The sequence below is a fragment of the Podarcis bocagei genome, assembly GCF_964188305.1.
Source record: "Podarcis bocagei genome assembly, chromosome: 5".
NCBI lineage: Eukaryota > Metazoa > Chordata > Lepidosauria > Squamata > Lacertidae > Podarcis > Podarcis bocagei.
Genome location: NC_138129.1, coordinates 23,442,740 through 23,464,852, shown reverse-complemented (window position 1 = coordinate 23,464,852; position 22,113 = coordinate 23,442,740). Strand labels below are relative to the sequence as shown.

The 22,113-nt window shown below is 42.4% G+C and overlaps 2 protein-coding genes across 9 annotated transcripts; one reads left to right on the top strand and one right to left on the bottom strand.

The window, feature by feature from the left end:
- Positions 1 to 36: 36 nt before the first annotated feature.
- On the bottom strand, positions 37 to 15,110 carry LOC308587778 (oxidative stress-responsive serine-rich protein 1-like). 4 transcript variants are annotated; one of them, XM_081195550.1, is made up of 5 exons: positions 15,005 to 15,110; positions 4,270 to 4,390; positions 3,008 to 3,112; positions 1,945 to 2,580; positions 37 to 267 (listed from the first exon to the last, which is right to left on the bottom strand). In XM_081195550.1, the coding sequence occupies exons 2-5, from the start codon at positions 4,344 to 4,346 to the stop codon at positions 189 to 191; spliced, it is 897 nt and encodes a 298-aa protein (XP_081051676.1). In that variant the 5' UTR covers positions 4,347 to 4,390; positions 15,005 to 15,110; the 3' UTR covers positions 37 to 188. The 4 variants fall into 4 exon arrangements, with proteins under 4 accessions (XP_081051676.1, XP_081051677.1, XP_081051675.1 ...); XM_081195551.1 differs by having other exon boundaries at positions 14,940 to 15,080; XM_081195549.1 differs by lacking the exon at positions 15,005 to 15,110 and adding an exon at positions 9,547 to 9,679.
- Positions 9,789 to 21,734, top strand: OSER1 (oxidative stress responsive serine rich 1). Of its 5 annotated transcripts, none has more exons than XM_081195547.1 (5): positions 15,191 to 15,256; positions 17,239 to 17,328; positions 18,302 to 18,398; positions 19,890 to 20,000; positions 20,949 to 21,734. In XM_081195547.1, exons 3-5 carry the CDS (start codon positions 18,337 to 18,339, stop codon positions 21,625 to 21,627), a joined length of 852 nt encoding a protein of 283 aa, XP_081051673.1. In that variant the 5' UTR covers positions 15,191 to 15,256; positions 17,239 to 17,328; positions 18,302 to 18,336; the 3' UTR covers positions 21,628 to 21,734. The 5 variants fall into 5 exon arrangements, with proteins under 5 accessions (XP_081051672.1, XP_081051670.1, XP_081051671.1 ...); XM_081195548.1 differs by having other exon boundaries at positions 15,226 to 15,256; positions 17,242 to 17,328; XM_081195546.1 differs by lacking the exons at positions 15,191 to 15,256; positions 17,239 to 17,328 and adding an exon at positions 9,789 to 9,916.
- The last annotated feature ends 379 nt before the right edge of the window (positions 21,735 to 22,113 follow it).

The following is a 22,113-nucleotide window of genomic DNA, read 5'->3' as shown; positions in this document are numbered from 1 at the left end:
TTGTTGGGACTAGAAAAAAAAAATTCTTAAGCACTGTTCTGAAAGCTCCATCTAGTGGCTATTTATTAGACACAGTAGTGTAGGAAGTTGAATTCTGAATGACTGCTTCATTGGTCCTCTAGAATTCTGTAGGTATTCTTGTCTCCACGCTTTCTGATATTTAGTTAGGGCTACAGAGAAGCACTTGCTTAACCAAACCAGGGGAACTTAGCTGTACTGCATTGTATCCTTGGCTCCAGAACTGTTTTTTCTTGCCCTCCTTCTGTCCTAAAATGGGAAAGAGACAATAAATCTAAAGCAGATTATGTGCTTGAGAGACTCCTTTCAAGTAGCACTGGTTATCTTTTAATCATACAATAGCAAGGCAGACTTCCTCTCGAGAAAAATGGGAATGGAAGGGCTATCTGGTCAGTGCTTTTGGCAGTGGTTTGATTTTATTTCCACTTTGGCTAGGTGTAAAGCAGGCTTGATTACTATGGCTACAAAGTCAAGTTTCCTCTCAAAGCAATGGTTCTGCTTTCCATCTTAGCGTATATTTCCCCTACAGTGTAGCAGATGCTCAAATACAGTGGAAATTTGCTAATCAGAAAGAAATCAAAGAATTCAATCCTCTTTCTCTCACATACATTAGCATATGGAGGCCCCATGGTTCCCTACCGCTGAACAAAATGGCACTAGTTGAGAAACAAATAGTAAAAATTCATGATAAGCGTGCAAAAAGCATTATGTATTCACTAAAATGTGGGGTGGGAGGTAACTGAGGGAAAAATCAAGGGATATTGACTTTAGTCAGCTATCCAGACTTAATAATTTGCAACTTATAATTTGTATTTCCTTTTAAAGGTGCTAATAGAAAAGCATAGCAGATCCCTCAAATTGTAAATAGCTTTCAAGAGCCAACTGATTAAGCATATGTGTTATGTGCAATTGATTTTTTCATCTGTTCTCAGTCATTTTAAAAGCATCTATCTTCATGAATGACCATTAGAAGGCTACTAGGAGAAAGCCAGTGTTTGCTTACTCAAAATGTCTTCTTAAGAGTTCCCTATTAGTAACTTGTTTGTGTTTTCACTTTTGGCCCTCACAAATTAAGTCTATGAATAATTTTAAAGGAGTACAAATGCTCTGACAAGTAAAGTTACAGTGGGACAATGGCTTGAAGGATTAGTGCATAAACACTTTCCAGACCTGTGCAAGGAAAATTTGTATTATTTAAAAAAAAATTCAAGAAACTTCAGGTGTGGACTGCTAAACAGAAATGGGTGGCAGATTGGGGAAGTGTGAGAATTTTATGCCTACACTTGCCACTGAAATGGTGACCAAAGCAAAACCAAAAACTGATTTAGGGGATCCTCCACAGGACAAACATCTAAGGATTTAAGGAAATCTAGAAGAGTTTCAAACTAGCAAAAAATGCTTAGAGGAGTGTTACACATCCCTGACTTACGCCAAACCATTTCTTAGGTATTCCTGTTCAAGATGGTGTAGCAGTATGCTCTACCTATTTATTTATTTTTAACAGCAAGGATGAAGTTCAGCATTTCAATCCTTTGAAATGGGTTGGCTAAAACATAATCCAAGTCACAGTAAATGTTATTTTAAAGAGAGCAATATTTAAAAGATGGCTACTTTGAAAACAAAAGAATTAATAAAGATAAAACTCTGCCCAAGAACATTCTTGAAACTTTGAAGATAATCTTATGCACCTTTCAGCCAGAAGATATTATTTCTTTTTCACTTTATTTAAAAAACTACACTGTATGGCGCAAATAAACATTTGATCAAACACGCAGCAATGACAACGGACACATTTCCAACTATGGCACTGTGGGAGCATCTCACTACCACCACTGAATTTCCAACTCATGATTCTTATGTCAAGTGTACATCATCTCTGCCATGTGGGACATTTTCTTGGGAATATATAAGTAATACTCCATGTACCCTGAAAGATCTTCAATAGTCACATCATCCACAAAGACTCGAGCTTGCTCAGAACAAGACCGGGCAGAGCTTGATGAACCCATCCCAGAATGCGATCGGTTTGGCAAAGATTGCGAATGTGCTTCCAGGACTGCCTTTTCACATTCCGAAAGGACACTCCGCAAACCAGAAAAGGAGTATGCTTCTATTGCTTGCCATGGTTTGCACTGACATTCTTTGTCCACGCAAGGGCATTGCTTCTCGTAACTCAGCTTGGAGAGTGACTGGAAATCTGAGGGTTGGCTAGGATCCAGGCTGGTTTCAAAGGTCAAAGAGAAAGCAGGACAGCTCTTTCGCAAATTCTCTGAAGGCTGCTCCCTTGAGAAAGTGCTCCGCTGCTCTGCTCTGGCCCTCCTGCAGTTGCTGCTATCGAAAAGGGGACATCTCTTTCCTCCCAAGTATGGCTCTTCTGTAACACTGGGGTCTGGACCGATTTTGTGCTTTGAAGAATCCATCTGGCTTTTGTGCTTCAGTTGGTTACTTGCGGAAGATGCCTTCATGCTGCAATATGTAAACTTGGGAGGATGCAGGACAGGAGATTTAGAACGCCTGCGGCGCTGCGGCCTTGACGCCCCTCTCAAGGGTTTCCTTGCACACCTGGAGTAGAGAGCAACAATGTTAGCAGAAACTGACTCTGGAACAAAATGCACTCCAAAATAAGGTAGTGTTGTCTGTTAAAATTATTTGCTGCAGTTCTGTGAGCTGCATCTCATGGTTTCTCCTGATAATTTCCCCCTGATATATATCAAATCCAGAAGAAGAATGTGATGCAACTGTAAACTAATCAGAAACTGCATTATCTTCATCAGCCTTAACTGCAAACCTTGGCATTTCTTCCTGTAATGTATAAGCTAAACTTATCATCAAACTAAACATTAGACGAAGGCAGCCACAGAAGACAAGAGAAATGGAGTACAGTAGGCTATACCCTGTTGGCTAAACATTCATTATAGCCAAATACTGGGAGATAAAAGAAGGGTTTAACTCAAAGGTGTTGAACATAGTTACTAGTGAAGTGTCTTACCCATGCCAGTTCTCTCTCGAACAGACGGTTTGATGCCTGCCTCCATCAACAGCAGCTCTGACTGGAGCTCTCAATCCCATGCTGTCACTCACAGATGTGGAAGTTCTGATTTAAGGGGCAAATGACATATTAAAGTATGATTCTAACACAAAGTATCTACAGGCTGATTCCCATACGGTGTCCCCCTTAGGATTATTCACCTACATTAGCAAACAAAATGGAATATCTCCCCACCATTTTCTTGCTTATCTACAGACAAATAGATAAAGGAAAAGGCTGCCGCTCAGTGGTATTCTATGCAAAAGGTCCCGGGTTAAACTCCTGACATCTCTAAGTAGGGCTGGAAAAGATCCCTGCCCTAAAGTCAGGATAGCTGCTGTCAGTCAGTGTAGACCGAGTGGGGAATCTGGCCTGCAGGCCAATACTGGTCCACAAATTTGGTTCACAAGGCCATTTTCTCCAAGCCACACCCACCTGTCAATCAGCTGATAGGAGGCTGGGGTTCAGTTCTGCATTGCTGTGGGTACCTGATCCCAGCAGGATTTAACCTCCACTCAACAGCTGATAAGTGGGGGTTAAATCCTGCTCAGTTTGGCTCTGTGCATCTGTTCTCTGCTAAAATCTCCTGCTAGACCATCATTTTGGCAGGGGATTCCATACAAACCTGGATCCGCTGCTAAGATTATGAGGGAAAATCCATCCCTTTCAAGTGAAGAATCCCAATACACATAGACCTCCCTAAGTCAGGATCAGACTCTTCTGCTAAAACTGATGGGTGTTTTTTTACCGTGTTGTAGCAGGGAACTGCTGCTAAAGTGAAGGAAGAGAGATTCCCTTTTGGCAGCACCTTGCATGTGACATCACTGTGATGTTATGTGACTGACAAGTGGGTAGCTTCACTGTCAGGGTTCAAATCCCCATTCAGTCATAAAGCTCACTGGGTGACCTTGGGCCAGTCACAGCCTCCACATAGCCGCAACTGCACCTGAGCCAGTCACAAAATGTGCCTGGGGAATTTCTAACACTGCCCGGCATGCCATTCTCCTTGCAAACAAAGAAGTAGACATAATACTAGCTATTCTACAGGTACAACAGCCCAAACACCAATAAGAATATCAGACCCATATTGTTCATAGATGCATAGAAGTAATGTAATGCTGATGCCTTTCTTCTGAGTCAATTCTATAAAAATGGAAATACACTAATACAATGCTAAAATTGCCAGATACACAGGAAGAGTAAATAGGACTGCTGCTACCTACCCAGTTGGATCCACTCTCAACTTTTTGAAAGCTGTTTGCAGGCTCTCTTCCTCTCCTTCTTTAGTTTCTGAGTCCATTTGCAGAATGTTAGAATGTTATTGGGCCTGCCATATAATGAATACTAACAAAAAATAAATCAATTAAATTTGTGTTGATGTGGAGAACACCAAGTGTAGTAAGCCTATACAGTGGTACCTCGCAAGACGAATGCCTCGCAAGACGAAAAACGCGCAAGACGAAAGAGTTTTCCGTTTTTTGAGTCGTTCCGCAAGACGAATTTCCCTATGGGCTTGCTTTGCAAGACAAAACGTCTTGCGAGTTCTTGCGAGTTTGTTTCCTTTTTCTTAAAGCCGCTAAGCCGTTAATAGCCACTAAGCCGTTAATAGCCACTAATAGCCGTGCTTCGCAAGACGAAAAAACCGCAAGATGAAGGGACTCGCGGAATGGATTAATTTCGTCTTGCGAGGCACCACTGTAGTAAAACTCTACACAACTGAAATTAAATATATTGCTTCATTCACTATCATCCAGCACTCAGACCACATTTTGATAAAAGGATTTGATAAAAGGATTCCATGGGCAATTTCTACTGGAAACTGAAGACAATCAAGGCACACATTTTCTGCTTTACTCTGAAACCTTTTGCCACATGGGTTGATTTCCAGCAGAGAATAGTGGAATGCACTATGCAGATATTAAGTAAAGAGTTGCCTGATGTAAAGGGACAATTAACGTGAATTAACAACAATAGGGCCTACTCCCAAATAAGTGGGATTTGAATTAGGATTGCAGCCTAAAGGATTTCTCCCTTCGTGTAAAGCTAGATTGTAGCAAACCAAATCCTACTCAGAGTAGACCCATGTCCATTAATTTAAATGAATCTACCTTGAGTAGGACCAGCATTAGCTGCAACTCAGTTTTTCTACACAGCACTAAGGACAGGCTAGAATCAACAGACAATATTTCCCCCCCTTTCCCCAACCAATCTTTAGCCACAAATTAATTGCACTGGAGAGAGGATCTATTTAATAGATTAATAAAATATTTATCATACAAGCCAACATTCAAGGCAATCTATTTATGATTAGAACCGGGGCTGAAAAAATAGATGCTTCAAAACCTGGAAAGATGGAAGCTACTAAGCAGAAAGATTTTTCACAGGTCAGATGGGCACTACTCACATATATGGGGGGGGGACGGGGGGACAACAGGGGACCCTATATTGCTCAGTACAAGGAGACAATTTCCATGAGCATTTCCCCATTCTGACTGTTTAGATGCCATCCTAGCTAAGCATGAAATAAACACACAGGACATATTATTCATGTTATTATAATTTGGAATGGCTGCATGTGACTGTCATGTAGGGCAGAACGGAAGGCATCACGGGATTCAGAGGCACAGAAGTAGGAACGAACAAATCTTACTTGATTGGAGGCTCTGATAAAGTACAGTGATTTATACCCATGCAAAATGACCTCCACACAGTGCTTTTGCAGTCGCTTCTCACAGCAATGAACACACAATTACATCAGGATCAGGGTGTTGGTGCTTTTTGAAGGACTGATTATTACATACAACACCATTGCTAACTTAAGGAGCACTTTAACCTACAAAAGCATGCTGCATTTTATAAGCTGAATGAAATTGCTGAAGATTAATTAATGACAAAGTATCAAGCCCTGTCATCTTATTTGATCTTTGTCCTACCTGCCTTCTTTTGGTTCTAAGCCCTTTGGGCAAGGATTATGCCCCATTTGCATGCTGTATTCTAAGCAAATAGCTAGTCCTACTAAACATAGTCGTACATGATTAACAAGTCTGTTATGAAGTCAGGGGTGTAAAATTCACACACAGAGAAAATGGACATCACACTTCTTGAAGCAAGCACCCTCTATTTTTCAAGAAACTGCAAAGCATATGAATACTGACTCTTTACAGCTAACACATGGGACACATAATGCACTTTGAGCCAACACACAGGGTTTGAAATGCACTTTATGGGTTTATTTTATGGTCATAGAGTATATATAGCAGCTCAAAGAAACAATGATTTGCTGTAGAAGGAAGTTATTTGAATTTTGCAGCTGAGGACACCCAAGCTGAAATTATATTTCTGTAAGCAAACAAGTACAGAAATAACATTTAATACTTGTGTAAATCTTTAAAGGACCAGTAAGACAGGCTGTCAACTAAGAAGTTTTGCAAACTTTAGTGATTATCTTTCAGAATGAAAATATAGTGATTCATTTATATTAGAAGAGTTCCCAAAACCCATCAAGAAGCCAATAGTGTAAGAGTCTTGAGAAATTTCTAGCAACCCATGCATGAAGAACTCCTAGTAGTTTCCATTAAATGTTTCCTCCTGTGAATATTTTTAGTTTAGTGGAGCATTTATTGGGTTCCCAGATACTGTTGGAAAGCAATGTCTATGCTGGCTTGGTCATGTCCACAGAATGAAAGATAGCAGAATCTTCAAAGATGTGCTCTATGGGCCGCTGGCTTTAGGCACTAGGCGCTTTAGCAGACCGATTATGCATTACAAAGATGTCTGCAAACAAAGATGTCTACAAACGTGACATGAAGACTGGCAACATCAATGCTACTGTGGGGGAATCGCTTGCCTGTGACTGCAGTGCCTGGAAACAGGCAGTCAGGTTGTGCATTCGTAACAGGGACCAAAGGAGAAATGACCGCTGGGAGGAGAGCAGAGAGAAGAAACACTATGGCACATCTACAGCAGCACAACCAGGCACCTTCATCTGCCCCAGCTGTAACAAAACATGTCTCTCCCGTATTGTTCTCAACTACTACAGCAAGTGCTGCAACCTTCCAAAAGTTTGACTTCATCCCCAAAGGGGCACTCCTCCAGTGCCTCCCAAGATAGATGGATGCAAACAGGAGCAACTCCCATCATCTCTGACCACTGGTACTGAAGGCTAGGGATGACAGGATTTGTTGTCCCAACAACATCTAGGGACCCTAGGTTGGGAAAGACTAATTTAATGCACTACTTTTATTGGTGGTTTATTACTTCTTTATAAGTTTATAGTAGTTGTTTATGAACTTGTGGGGATGAGTTCTGCTGCTTCTCATTGTCAGCCTGCAGTGACAGTGTATGCCAGACTCCACTCTGCTTCGTGCTGATGGACATTTTGATGCATGAATTAAATTCTAAATTATATACCAGAAATGTGGGAGATTACAAGGGGCAAAAAAAAAATATGGATGTACCGTGCCATTAGAAGCAAAAAAACTTCTTCTGATGAATTGGAAGAGCCGCAAAAAGATCCCATTGAGCACATGGATTGACAATATGAACAGACTAGTTACATACGAACGAACTGCATATCAAATGGATAAATATGAAGAAATCTGGAAGGATTACTTAAGAGATAAGGAGGAAAGTGGTGGGAAGTAGGGGGAGGAGAGGTGGGGAAATACTGTTAAAAAGGTGTAGTTATAGGTATATCAGTACTCAAATCTGGATTGTTAAATTGTGTTATTGTGGCTTTTGTTGGTTGCTGTTTGTATTGAAAAAATGATTAAAAAATAATAATGCATGGGTCAAACTACTCTAACTTTCAAGTGCTTAGAATGCCAAACATTGCAGATGTCTTGGAAAGAGGTGCCATATAGTGTACTGGCATGTACCACCAGAAAAAAGCACTGCTCCTCGCCTGCAGGGATGCAGCCATCGTTTCTGCTCCCCTACCTCCAAATCCTTTTTCATAAAACTGTTACAAATATTTTGATCTTCATGGATTTCGTTTATCAATCTCTTACAAAGAAGAAGGGGAAGACAAAACTCTTTAAATAGGGCATAAACTTAGATTACAAACTTTTGATTTTTAAACTTTATTTTTGATTGGAACAGGGTAAATCTGTTTCAGCAAAAACAGCCGTCTTATACCTTTGTTACGGCATGTTATGTGCCAACTCCTCATAACCTGATGCCCTCCAGGTACTTTGAACTACAACCCTCTTCAACCCACCAGTTTGGCCACTTGTCAGGGATGCTGAGGGGTATAGTAAAAACAACAACAATACCAAGAGGGCATCAGGCTATGGAAATCTAACACGTAACATGCCGTAACAAAGGTTTCAGGGTCTTTGTGACAATGTGAGCCACCTTAAAGGCTGTTTTTAACCTGGTGCCTTGCAATGTTTGCTAGAGCTGTGGTTCCCAATTATCTAAGTACTGCGGATCCACATACTATAAAATTCACATGCTATAAAAACATGTTTTCCCCCTAAAATAATCACAATTTAGGAATTCAGACTTAGGATTAACTGGAAGCCTAGCAGCGTGATCTTTGCACGCATACTCAGAAATAAGTACCACCGAATTCTAACCAACACAGGGTAGTAGTTAGGAGTACCAGACTAAGATATGGAAGAGCCAGGTTCAAATCCACACTCTGCCATGAGCCAGCTACTCTTTCTCAGTCCAACTTAACTCAACAGTGAACTAAATTAGTTGAGCATGGGTTGGGGGGGGGGAACCAACAACTTATAATGACCCTCAACCAAAGAGAAGCATAAAAATGAAATTAAGCTGTAGGCCAAACCCTACAAGACTTCTGAAGTGAAGGGTGGTGGTAACCCAGGACAGGACCTTTTTCTCTTCGGGCGCCCTGCTTTTACAGCACACTCTCCAGGGAAATTTGCCCAGAACCCTCTCAAACCACTTCTGCTGCACTGCATTCTTCTTTACTGGGAGGATACTATTTTATAGAACTTTGTAAACCAATTCGGGTATACCTAAAAAAAATGGAGGGGGGATATACAGGTGCTTAAAATAAGAGAGCTCTTCGAAACGTCAGGATAAATCGGCAAGTACTTTAGATGTAGCAAACAGATGAGGCAAGCAATCGTCAATATGTCCCCCCCCCTCCATCCCCACAACGCCCCTTTATTTGTTTTAAACCAGATGAGCAGCTAAAAGAGCAGATCTAGGCTTTAAGTAGGAATTCTGTGGATATGAAGGGCTACTGAGCGGAATAAGAGAACAGGCACAATGGACAGTAGTGGAGGTCGGCCGGGGTCCTGCCCTCCGCCCGTCCCCCGTTCGGCTTCCCTGAAGGCGGCTCCGCTGAGGCGAAAGGCGCAGGAGACCGACAAGGGACGACTGAGACCCGCCGGAGTAGATCCCGTCGAGGAAGAAGCCCTCCCGCCCAACAGCCTCTTCCCCCCTCAGGCTCCCAGAAACGCCTGAAGCGACGCGAACCTGTTTCCCTCATCGCGCCCCCTCCCCGCTTACAGGTACCCACTCACCCGCTCAGCCAAGGGAGCCACTGCCGGAAGTGAACAAAAAATCAACAGGAAGTGATGACACTGCGGGCGCATGCGCTCAGTACCCGCGGGACTTTCCCGCGCGTTTGCAGCCGTCCTGGTAGGCATTCCGGCGCCTTCGCTTGTGTAACCGAGGACGCGCTCGGCGACGTGGCGCATGCGCAACGCTGCCACTAAGTCCGAGTTTGCTTTCTAGCGCCCCCACCGGTTCCTAAAGGAAGGCGCGTCTGCATCCGGGTCACTCGCGCGTCGCTCCCTCAGGAAAAGCAGCGGCGCTCGCCGCGCGGGAAACGAAACGTCCGAAGTTCTGTTGCGGGGAGCGGTGGGGCCTCCGCGTTTCCTCGTCTGCCGAGTAAGTATGGTCTTTTCCGGCCGCCTTCCCCTCCCTCCCGTCTCTCCTCAGGGGAAGCGAAGTTCCGCGGCGCCGGGTCCTGTCTGCCGAGGGCGGCTCATTTCTGCTGAGTCACTGCGCCAGGTGCTCGGCGACGACTTTTCCGTGGCCCCGGAGGCCTCGACGGGGCTCCTCGACCGCCTTGCCTCGCTAGTCGAGCTTCGCCGACGCTCTTTCAGATAAGAGCAGGCAGAAGCTCCACTGGCAAAGCTTTCCCTTGCGGTTTCGGGAATGTTAATGTGCCATTTATCGCTCATCAGTCCAGTGGTACCTCGGGTTAAGTACTTAATTCGTTCCGGAGGTCCGTTCTTAACCTGAAACTGTTCTTAACCTGAAGCACCACTTTAGCTAATGGGGCCTGCTGCTGCTGCCGCGCTGCCTGACCACGATTTCTGTTTCATCCTGAAGCAAAGTTCTTAATCTGAAGCACTATCTCTGGCTTAGCGGAGTCTGTAACTTGAAGCGTATGTAACCTGAAGCGTATGTAACCCGAGGTACCACTGTAGTGCGTTAAGAGTAAGAACCGTCATCGCAGAAACCTTAAAACACAGAACCTTAAAAGTCTTAGACTGTTGAGCTTCCAGCGCACACTGAGGTGCTCCAGAGAAACGGAAGTATTGGCACGTTTACACGTTTACAGGTGCCACATGATAGCCGCACCCGGATCTGTAAGAAGAATTCGACGTTGCAAAATTATGCTTGTCTTTTTAAAATGTTTTATCTTTTTTCTAAACAGCTTTGAGGTTCCATGAGTACTTCCATTAGCTATGTTGGTCTACCAGCGAATGGGGACAGGCAGATTGAGTGGAATGAGATCTTCTGTGGGACTAGCTTCCCGCTTTAAAATTTTGTTGGCTAATAATGACTGACATTCTCACTGTGGCATTTTTTAAAATGTTTGCCACAGATCTAATCTAACAAATAGCCTTTTATGGCCAAAACTCATGCCTCCTTAAGGAGCCACAAGGGCCTTCGATGTTTGGGGGGCTGCAACAGGCTAGGACAGTTACTCCTTGTTCTTGGTGCAGTATAAGCATTCAGAGCAGTTGGGAAACTAAGATTAGGAGGTGTTAACCTTCTTTGTTTAGGACAGGCATGTTCAACTTAAAGTCGGCTTTGATCTACAATCCAATATGAAAACTGGCAGTGATGTATCACCCAGGGATGGTGGCAGGGATGGGTGGGCGCTGGCTGCTTCCCCTGAGGGGGCAGGTACGCACAGTGGCAAAACGTCCCCTCTTGTGAGAGGGGCTTGCCGGCTGCTTTTCCGATGCCTGGTTCCCCAACAGGGCAGGCGCATGCAGCAGTTAAACATTTCCTCTTGTGAGAGGAGCTTGCCGGCTGCTTTCCCGACTGGGCACGCCTGGTGCCAAAACAGCCCCGTGATCAACCACATTCTTCCTGCAGCGCCCTGATCGATCTTGATCAATGCGTTGGACATTCCTGGTCTAGGATATTCTTAGTGGTTTGTCTCAATTAAAGTTCGGGCTTCACTTGGTCTTCATTCTGTTATTACAGAAATTGGCCCAACTTGCCAGATGGTTATCTCCACCTGCTGTGGGCCAAGTTTGACAGGTAGGTGGAGCTCCCCACCTATCAGTCGGTTGATAGCAGGTGACTTTTAAAAGCCTACTTTAAAGCAAAATAAAAAAAAAATCCGTCCAGTAGCAGAGACCAACTAAGTTTGTTATTGGTATGAGCTTTCGTATCTGAAGAAGTGTGCATGCACACGAAAGCTCATACCAATAACAAACTTAGTTGGTCTCTAAGGTGCTACTGGACGGATATTTTTTTTATTTTGTTTCGACTACGGCAGACCAACACGGCTACCTACCTGTTACTTTAAAGCACTAACTTGATAAGGGCTTCTTGGAGTATTGCTGACACCCTTCAAAAGGGCTATCTTTGGAATGGTCTGCATAGGGCTTTTTGGGCGCCATCAGTCAGCTGGCTGGTGGTGCCTGCAAACCTTTTTAGGCTGAGCCAGGTTTTACTTGCCCTTGCCTGTTAGGTCAGGTGGGCATGGCTAGGCTGAAATGACCCTGGCCAGTTGCGGGGTCCTTTCAGGCCCAGTTTGGCCTGTGAGCCAGAACACTGATAACTTGTGTCTGTTGGGTCTGGGTGTGATTGGCTTTCTGTTTTTGAAAACATTAGGAAAAAGATAGCTGAATGTATCAGGTAGTGGTAATGCAGAGAAAAGCAATTATAATAAGCAAAGTTTTTGTTACAATGTGGAAAGTGTCTATTTTTTAAAGAAACACCAAACATTTCTTTGATTAGGAAATAAACCTTTCTGCAGCAAAAATCATATGCAGTTATATCATGGTTCTCTTAAGTATCAGACCACATGTTAACTTGCTAGAAACTACATCTCTCCCCCCCCCCCATTTTTAAAATCTGTGTGTCCAGCTATAGCCATATACATTTTCCACACTTTATGGGTCTGGATAAAAGTCAGATCTATCAAATACAAAATGAATAATTTTGTTTTCACATGGTTTTGGAGACAATATCCCTCAAACAACTATCAGATTCAGATCCCATCTGTCCTCACAGATGGAATGGTAAAAATTATAGTTGCTGTACAGTTGTGCTTAGGTCCTGTTTGTGGGTTTTCCACAGGTATCTGGTTGGTCACTATGTGAACAGGATGCTGAACTATATGGGTTGTTGGCCTGATGCTGTATGCTTTTCTTACATCTGAGACTTTTTAGTGCAACCTTGATGCAAAAACCTGACAATGGCTTTTTACGCGGGATCTTCTCCTAACCACTGTCAAAACACGCCTAACAGTTGTTAGTAACGATTGGGGTTGAATGTGCTCCTTCCTTTTCAATTTAATGATGTATCACAATATATTGTGATGTTTAGCTGGTGATACATTGCGATGTTGAAAAGTTTATATCGCCCAGCCCTAACAGCTCTACAGGGAGTCCAGCAAAAAATATTATCTTGCAAATGAAGAGGTACTGCTTAAAAATAATGAATTACCGGGTAGGTTTCAATCCCAATCCCATTGGCCTGGGTGTTAGCCCTTTTGAATTCAGTAGTATCCATTTCTGTGTAGAAATGGTTAGGATTGTGCTGTTAGGCCTGTTTTTCCAAGAATTTTTATATAACAGACATATTTAACTGACTGCAGTACTTGCTGAAGCTGCAGCATAACATTTTGGACTAAGAGATACACACACATACACATGCATACATGCAAACATAACAGAATTTATAAATACTTACGGTTGGCCACTATTGCTGAGGCTGAGCACCGTTTAGTTTGTGGTGTCCAATTAAGAACTGTTTTGGAAAAAATAAATGGAAAGTGCTGCATTGAGTAACAATGGTGACTAGCCATTCTGTTTTTGTTTCTGTTACCCAGGTTTCAGGAGCCATTTGGCTCCTAGTGTTTATATCTCAGTTTCTAACACTGCTGGTGAAACAAACCATAGTTGTCACTAAATCACAGTTCAGCTTAGGGTGAAAGTCCAGAGCTTGCTCATGGTGCCACATCAGCCCATTGTATGAGGGTTTAGTTTAAATTATCTGGAAGTTGATATATTATTAACTTTTAACTTTTAATTTCTGTCTCTCCTTTTCCTTCATCTATAATTATTTTTATTGTAACTCCACACATAGGATTTGTTCTCATTTTAACAGTACAGTACCTAATTTTTGAGACGCTTCATAAAGTATTATTACTGCTACTAACCATGATTTGCACAAAGTACCGTATTTTCCCCTCTATAACACGCAGATTTTTTCTCCTAAAAAGGAAGGGGAAATGTCTGTGCGTGTTATTGAGCAAATGTGTGGTCCCTGGAGCCGAAAAATCAGGCAAAAATCAAATCGCGCTTCACGGAGAAGGGAAACCTGAAAAGAGGAAGCGGCTGCTTTCCTGCATTCTGCCTCAGGGTCTTACTGCCCACCCTCCTCTGTTTTGTTGCTGTGTTTGCTGAAACGGAACAAAGAGCAGGGAAAGCCCCTCCCCTCCAGGCAAGCAGAGGGGAAAGCAGAGTGTCGTTCCTTCTAATTCCTCTCTGTGCTCCAGTGCTGCTGGGGGAGAGGGAGAGAGAGAGGGGGAGGGAGAGAGAGAGAGAGAGAAAGAGAGAGAGAGATGGCTGGCTTGGGTGGGGAGAAACTTTTGCCTTTCTTTCCTCCCTCCCGTTAAATCCCTTTCCTGCATTCTTAGCCAGCTGCTTCTCTGCACACCCCTCTCATGTCCCTTCTTTGTTTTTCCTTCGCTCCCCACTTAAAACGTGGTTACAAAGCATAGATCCATATGGATCCTCAGGATCTTTGCATTGGGTCACCCCAAATTCACCATCAGATCACATAGCATGTCCATGGCTAAAGCCTGCACCAAAAAAATCACGCACCCACTGTTGCCTGGGGCTGCAATGGTGCAAAAAATGTGGTTACAAAGCATGGATCCACAGGGATTCTCAGGATCTCTGCATTGGGTCACCCCAAATTCACCATCAGATCACATAGCATGTCCATGGCTAAAGCCTGCACCAAAAAAATCACGCACCCACTGTTGCCTGGGGCTGCAATGGTGCAAAAACGTGGTTACAAAGCATGGATCCACAGGGATTCTCAGGATTTTTGCATTGGGTCACCCCAAATTCACCATCAGATCACATAGCATGTCCATGGCTAAAGCCTGCACCAAAAAAATCACGCACCCACTGTTGCCTGGGGCTGCAATGGTGCAAAAACGTGGTTACAAAGCATGGATCCACAGGAATTCTCAGGATTTTTGCATTGGGTCACCCCAAATTCACCATCAGATCACATGTCTGTGGCCGCAGCATGAAGCACAAAAATGATACATCCACTGTTTCATTCAGAATGTTTTTTCCCTTGTTTTCCTCCTCTAAAAACGATGTGCGTGTTATGGTCAGGTGCGTGTTATAAAGTGAAAAATACGGTATATACACTTCTGTTTTTATATCTTCATTGTGAATAATAAAAAGTGAGAGCTTGCCTCAGGCTTTCAGAGGGTCCAGTATTAAATTAAGTTTTCTGCGAAAGACAAGCTGTTTTATGTACCTTTGTAATCCATCTGTATGGCAGGTAGGAATTCAGAAAGCACTCTTGTAGTTCATCACTTCCTTTTGTGTCTTCCTTGTTGCCTGAGTCAACACTTAATACGTACATCAAATACATTATGACACACTTCCATCCTTCTAGATGTGTCACAATGACATCTGTCAAGCAAGTAGCTAAGGCACATGTCTGAATGAAATCATTTCAGAGCAAACAAACATCAGCTGAGTGGAGCAGGGAGGGAGTTCTGTCCAAGTGAGCATTTTTCTGTCACTTTCATTTTATTGCCTTTATCTTAGTTTTTCAACAAATGTGAGGGCTGCAAAATTTGAACACCCCAGCATTTTCTTTTTAGAGCATATGTAGGTAGCTTAGGTGTGTCAACCTAATATTCATTTTAGTAATTTTTAAAATAGTTTTTGTGTGCCTTCTGCATGGAAAAATTAGAGCTGATATCTATGGTCAGTTCCGTAGATTATATTTATGCCACCTTGTTTTTAGTTTCTATGGGAGACATCCAATGTTGTCTACCTAATGCAATGGAAATCTACTTGCACAACAAACTAGCTTTCTTCTCTCCCTGTGTGCTGCCAAAATCTCCAGAGGTTCCCCAACTCTGGAGCAGGTTTGGAGGGCTGCAGGGAAAAGGAGAGCAAGGAGAAGAGAAGCCCTGTTGCACATGCTGCATTGGATCATGCCCTATGCATGGCTATTAATATAAAAGGTATCATGCATAGGGTCTCAATATAAGACACTGAGTTTCAGTGACATTTGCTTCCTTCTTTCTAAGTTAGTCATATTGTGGTTAATTTTTTTACTTGAAATTAAAGCTTTGTTTTCACTGAGAGACTAACCATATTCTGGATCTGTACACTGCAAATGAGGGCTCAAATGACTAATGTTTACCACTGGTAGGCTTAAGGAACCCACTCTCTGAGATCTAGTTTTCCATACCAACTGGACTGTATGAGTTAGCATTTCATCATGTGTGTCTCAGCCTACTGTCTAAGAAGTTTTACCACATCAGTGAGATTTAGAGTTACGGTAATAATCAAAGTCACTGGTTTAAGAAGGTCTTCATCTCTCCTGTAAACAGGATTGTCTTTACTACCTGTATAGTATTATATAGTATTTCTAAAGTAGTATCAATATTCACCAGTTGTTTGGAAAATATTGACAAACTAGAAGGAAATATGAATGTAGCAGTGCAATCACTACAAGGTAAAGGAATTGCAACAATTTCCAGCAATGCTGGCTGCAGATTTATGCATGCTTATTTTGAAGTAAGCCTCATCAAATTTAGTGAGATTTGCTTCACAGAGCTGGGTTGTTGCAAGAGGTGATAATGCCAGATCGATACAAGATATGATGTCCTGCATCCCAGTGTCTTGTCTGTGGTACTAAAAACAGCTTTAGGGACAGCCTTGGATTGTCTATTCCCTTTTGGTGCTAATAGCAACTGGTTGGGTTGAGTTGAGTTGGGTGGGTGATTTAAGTTGGGGAGAAATGATAGAGGAAGAAATGTTAGTTAGTTTGTTTTTTAAAAAAATCCCATCCCTAGCACCCTAACATTGAAGTCCAATCCAAATCCCTCTCTATGGCTGCTTCTAACCTAATAAAAGGTTTGATTTAGATATAGCAACGTAATATAGTTCAGCACTGTGAAGGGGTGAGGCAGGTCTCAGGTTTGGGTGCTTCCCTTCCTTGTGACCTGACACCCGATCCCTCTGGTGCAGCTGTGAGAAACAGATGTGAAGCTTCCACTTCTGAGTTTAAAAAACCAGCTGTGGTTTGTCATAATCTCTGATAAGGACAATCTGTGGCTGGTTTAAACTATGGCTTATTGAAGTAAGCCAAGATCATTCTAGTTGCTGATTCTACCTTGTTCCAATAAATCAATAGTTTGATTAATGGAAGTTCCTTGTTTTAATAAAATTGCAAACCGCAGTTAGTTTTAAATCAGGAAGCATGTGCTTCCTGCCTTTTCCTGGCATGCATTGAATGAAGAGAGGTAAACATTTAAGCCTGAGATTTGTGTAGTTTTTAAATGGGCTTATACTGTTAGGTTTGAATTGGGCCACTAGGAGAGGTTTTGAATTAGGCCACTAGGAGATCTGACCATATGTAGTCTGCAAAACTTCAGAAATAAGCACTAAGCTCAGCAGAAGATTGGAATATTTATGGTAATCAACACTGCAAGAAAGAAACATACTTCTAGTTTATATTTTTGTTTAAAGAAGGGGATGAATGTTACCACACAGGACCTGTGACAGATGTTCAGATCTCGATAAAGGATCACCAAATGAATATTTTTACTTCATAATATGGTATTTGTATAGCTTTGTTTTTCTGAACTACATTATCCTGTTTAAAAAAACCCTGCTCCTCAAAATGGTACTTGGGGAAACTGATAAGGACAACGATGGCCTTTTCTGTCAGGAAGCATTCAAAGAATACCAACAGTGTAGTCATATGTGTGCTCAAGATTCCCACAAAATGGAGAACAGCCTCTTACTCTGGGCTTTAGTTAGATGGAGATCACAAGCCAAACTGACTGCAAAGCAGCTCCACCTCCACAGGCTTGCCGGGAAAGCTCTGAATTCGGTGGGACTCCTTAATAAATGTACGTAGGACTAGAGCCCTCCAGATGTTTTGGGACTACAACTCGCATCATCCCTGACCACTGGTTCTGGGAGTTGTAGTCCCAAAACATCTGGAGGGCCAAGTTTGCCTATGCCTGGACTGGAGTCTCAAGGCTCTTTTCTGTATTATCTCCCCCCCCCCCCCCGCTACAGAAGTGTCCACACAACTGAACATTCTATGCATTAACTTCTTACACTGCAAAATTCCAGAATGGGACAATACCTGGATAGGAATTAGCAAGTTAAACATTTGTAGGATTATTGTATCATAAAGCCTAACAGAACATGTTAATTCCTACACATAATTGCCTTTCCTGTAGGAATGATGAAGCAGCCCTACAAGTAATGTATGAAGTGATCCTTTGAGGTGTCATTTTTTTTCCCTGGAGAAGTTTGGTCTGCTCTTGCACAGCAGTCAGAACTTAAAATTGTTGGTCAGATTGGTGTATAAGCCTTCTGACAACTTTGACTTCTCCAACAGGATTTGAGTGCCTTGTGTGAAGACACTATTAAATTACTATTTATAAGTCTTGTTTCATTTCCTGATAATACCATGGAGCCGGGATCGCTGCCACTAGTCAAATCTAGTATGAATTTCTGTACAACATTAGTTGCCTCCATTTTATTCTCACATGCTTATTTTTCTTCTTTTCTTTAGCTTGCAGAGAGGAAGCAGTGGGTTGTTCTCTAACAATGTTGGAGATAGAAGAGAATCTCCAGGCAGCTTTCAAAAAGCTAAGAGTAGACTCAGAAGGGTAAGTTAATGTAATTTTTACTATTAAGAGCAAAACATGGCTGCACAATGTGGGAAATGAAATGGCTTTGTGACTGCCATGGTTTTTGAGTGAAGTTTGATATTGGTCTGGTCTAGTTAGCACATAACACCAAGCCATGGTTTGTTGAGCCAAAGCGTAATCTTGTTTTTAACTAGTCTAGTTTATGTCCAAGCCCAATAGCCTTGTTTAACCATGGTTTGCCCATCCTGCCCCAGACACTCATCAAGCTACAGAGCACAGGACAAAGAGCTGCTGGACAACAAGCCAAGCTCTCAAGTAACAAACTGTAGCCTGTTTGTTCTTCTGAGAATTGATTTGTGGTTTGTTGAACAAACAATGGTGAAAACAAACCATGGCTTAGCATTATGTGAATGTAGCTGATTATTATCATTAGCTGCTTTACTCCTAAAAATGACTCAAAGCGACTTACAATCACAAGTGACATAGGGAGCATACAGGGCAGTCCCATTTACTGGATACACATCAACTGTAAGCAGTACTCATTGGTAGTAATATCACCAATTTTTAGTTTGTAATACACTCCTCATTGGAGATTAGTGGCCTTCATGAGACAGTTTCATCTTAATTGACCTAGTTTAGGTTTTACAACTATGTGATAAAAGTATTGTCCATCCCTAGCTTTTCCATGGTGTTTGGATGATTTGTAGAAATGGAATATAATGAGGCCAGTTGGGGTGAACCATGAAATTACTGAAGAAGCATGACAAAGCATAGTGAAATAGGGAGTACTGAAGAGTTTTTGTGAATGAGACATAGAGTCTTGGTGGATTTTATGATAGAGCTTAGAACTGCAGTTTTTTAATACCACCAAAAACCTTTCATTGGTTAAGTAATTACCCATCTGCTTCATGATCTCTTTTGCTTCCTTTGAGTACTATGATTGGGTAAATCCCTGGAAAGCTTAGAAAGGTTTACTTGGTTAGGCCAGCCGTGTAATGGGGTATGCAAGTTGGCACCATGCTTTCTCGGGGTTTGGCTATCTAGTCACACTTGACTGCTCCTTCTGCGTATTCAGGGAATGACCCCTTCTGGACCACACATAATTGGGGGAATTTACTCATGTGTTAGGGCAGGGGTAGGCAATGTGGTGTCTTCCAGATGCTGTTGGAATTCCATCAGCCCCAGCCAGCAAGGCTGATGGTCAGGGATGATGGGAGTTGTGATTGAACATCTGTAGGGCACCTTTTATTACGGGACTGCTTCCCCTTGCATCCTGGCTTTACACTGTTGGTCAGGTTGTTCTTGTCCAAACTAGCATGCTGGCCAAAATACAAAAAGGAGCCAAGTGTGGGTAATATATTAACAATTTTGTGTGGATATTGAAATTCCCTCATAAGTTAGCCAAGGAGCAATGGAAGACAAGGTTAGAACTTTAACAGAAATTAAGCTCTATTGAGGGAAATAGAAGTCTTACAAATTTATGACAGCCTGCATTTTTCCTGGTTTTAGATCCACTGCTTCTCTTCCTGTAAATGAGGGGGTGCCTCCAAGAGCACTTGTAAAAACTACAGATGAAACCAAGGTGAAGTCTGTGTGTGCATCTAAAGAGAGCTGGCATTGGTAAGATGAATTAGTTCTGATTAATGGAACTATGTCAAATGTGGAAATGCTAAAGTGTTCTGCTGAACATGGCCTCCTGGAGCTGCTTATAAATATCGAGAGGCTGGAGCTTGAAGATGACGACTTGGGAGCAAGGAAGAGATGTGAAAGAGGTTTCATCAAGTAGTAGCACACTTGACCACTGCAGCTGAGGCATGTTCCTGTTCCCCAGGAGGAGGGCAGGGCAAACTGCCACGTGTCTTATTGTTCAGATAATCTCCAGCCCTTCACGTAATTGGAAAACAGATAACTGGTTTTTACATGTCCGTTGGCAAAAAGGGCAGAAAAGTTGCTGTTATCAGGGTGGTGTCTTCTTCCAAATCGGGGCACTGTTACTTGCACAACACATTATTGCCTCAAGGGGATTGGAAGGGGAGCTGCAGAAACATCCCGTGTTGCATTCAGATTCTAGAAGGATATATATTTATGTGTAAAATGTATGCCTCCCACCAACTCTTCAAAAGAAGAAAGAGCAACTCTCCATTGTGCAAGTAGAAATCCTTGCATGATGAACGAATGCCTTGGCACTACGTTGGATCCCACTCTTGAAGGCATTAAGTGTGATGATAGGGGCTCTTCTTAGGCCCACAGCTCTGAGCTGTGTAAACTATACTGTACTAGGACTAACATGCAGCTGAGTTTTCTTACCTGTCTTAGAATAGTTCTAGGTAGGTATTAAAACTATACGTATGCTGTGGCATGATGACCCCCTTATTCGCTGTTTAGGTGTTTGATGACATTATTTGCACATGGGTCTGGATGTATAACGTAGGCACATTCCATGTGATCCATATAGGAAAGTTGAAAAGTTGTTAAACACTCACTTCTTTGTAAATTGCAGCATAGAGTGATTAGAGAGAGCTGGATGACCATTTATGCTGTATTAACTTTTGCATTTTCACCTTCTAGGTGTTTGAGGAAACCTTTGAGAGGAACAGTGAGAACACAGCGTCGGCGGCGGTCAAAGTCTCCAGTACTCCATCCTCCTAAGTTTATCCATTATACCACGAAAATGCTGCCTTGTAACCAGCCAGTGCACAAGAAGCCAGCTGACACTTCTGAAAGCAGCAGTGACCCGGATGTGTCAACCCCAAAGGAGTTCTCTAAGAATGAACAGGCCAGTCACCCCCTCAATGATGTTGGCGAGAAACAAAAGGGTGCTCAGCATTCTGTGGCATCCATGGTTGAAATGCCTAAGAACAAACTTGAAAGTGGTGTTTTTCCTACTTCAGCCGTTCTAAAGGCCACAGATCTTTCTGATTTCCAATCTGTGTCTGAGCAAAATAAAGGGAAACTCTGTGCGTGTGTAGACAGGGCCTGCCAGTGTAAGCGATGGCAGGACATGAAAGTGTACATGTTTTCTGGCCCACAAAATTCTCCCCAGTCTGCACCTAAAAGACCACCACATGTGCAGGACAGTTCCCAACCTTTGCCATCAAGAACTCCCTCCAGCTCTCTCAGGTCTTGCTCTGAGCAAGCCAGGGCTCATGTGGATGATGTGACTATTGAAGATCTTTCAGGGTACATGGAGTATTTCCTGTATATCCCTAAGAAAATGTCCCACATGGCAGAAATGATGTACACCTGACAACAGTGGGCTCTACTGAACAAAGGGTTTTGGTATCTGCCCTTGGTCACACTCCATCTCAGAAGCAGTTGCTCTCTGTGCTTGTAATAAAGACACTTTGCATCACAGCCAATCTTTTATTTTTCATACTCATTAATTTATTACTACTGTTTATTTATTTCAGCAATTAATATACTGCTAAACACCTTCATATCTCAGCATTGTACAGTAAGAATAAAAAGATACAATAAAGCTAAGTTAAAACTAATAAAACAAAATAAGAAAACTTAAAATGTCAGCTGAAATAAAAAGGTCTTCACTAAGCACTGGGGAAGGTGGGGTGCTGGCCTCAGCTAATTTAATGGTAAACATAATTCCAAATCAAGACTACAAAGGTGAATGGCAAGACCAGGGAATTCTACTGTCTTGTACAGGGCATAAGATCAGTTAATGGTGTAGTTTGGATTAACTGGCAAAGAACATTCAGAATCAAGAGCAGCAAAATGA

Excerpts from the sequence above, each read along its gene's own strand:
- LOC308587778 (XM_081195550.1), bottom strand. The coding sequence starts at position 4,346 with ATGGACTCAGAAACTAAAGAAGGAGAGGAAGAGAGCCTGCAAACAGCT. Across the intron at positions 3,113-4,269 it reads TTGAGAGTGGATCCAACTGG|AACTTCCACATCTGTGAGTG; the intron begins GTAGGTAGCAGC and ends CCCTTAAATCAG. Across the intron at positions 268-1,944 it reads ACTATTGAAGATCTTTCAGG|GACAGAAGGAGGGCAAGAAA; the intron begins GTACATGGAGTA and ends TTCCCATTTTAG.
- OSER1 (XM_081195544.1), top strand. The coding sequence starts at position 12,450 with ATGGTTTTGGAGACAATATCCCTCAAACAACTATCAGATTCAGATCCC. Across the intron at positions 18,399-19,889 it reads CTAAGAGTAGACTCAGAAGG|ATCCACTGCTTCTCTTCCTG; the intron begins GTAAGTTAATGT and ends TCCTGGTTTTAG. Across the intron at positions 20,001-20,948 it reads TCTAAAGAGAGCTGGCATTG|GTGTTTGAGGAAACCTTTGA; the intron begins GTAAGATGAATT and ends TTCACCTTCTAG.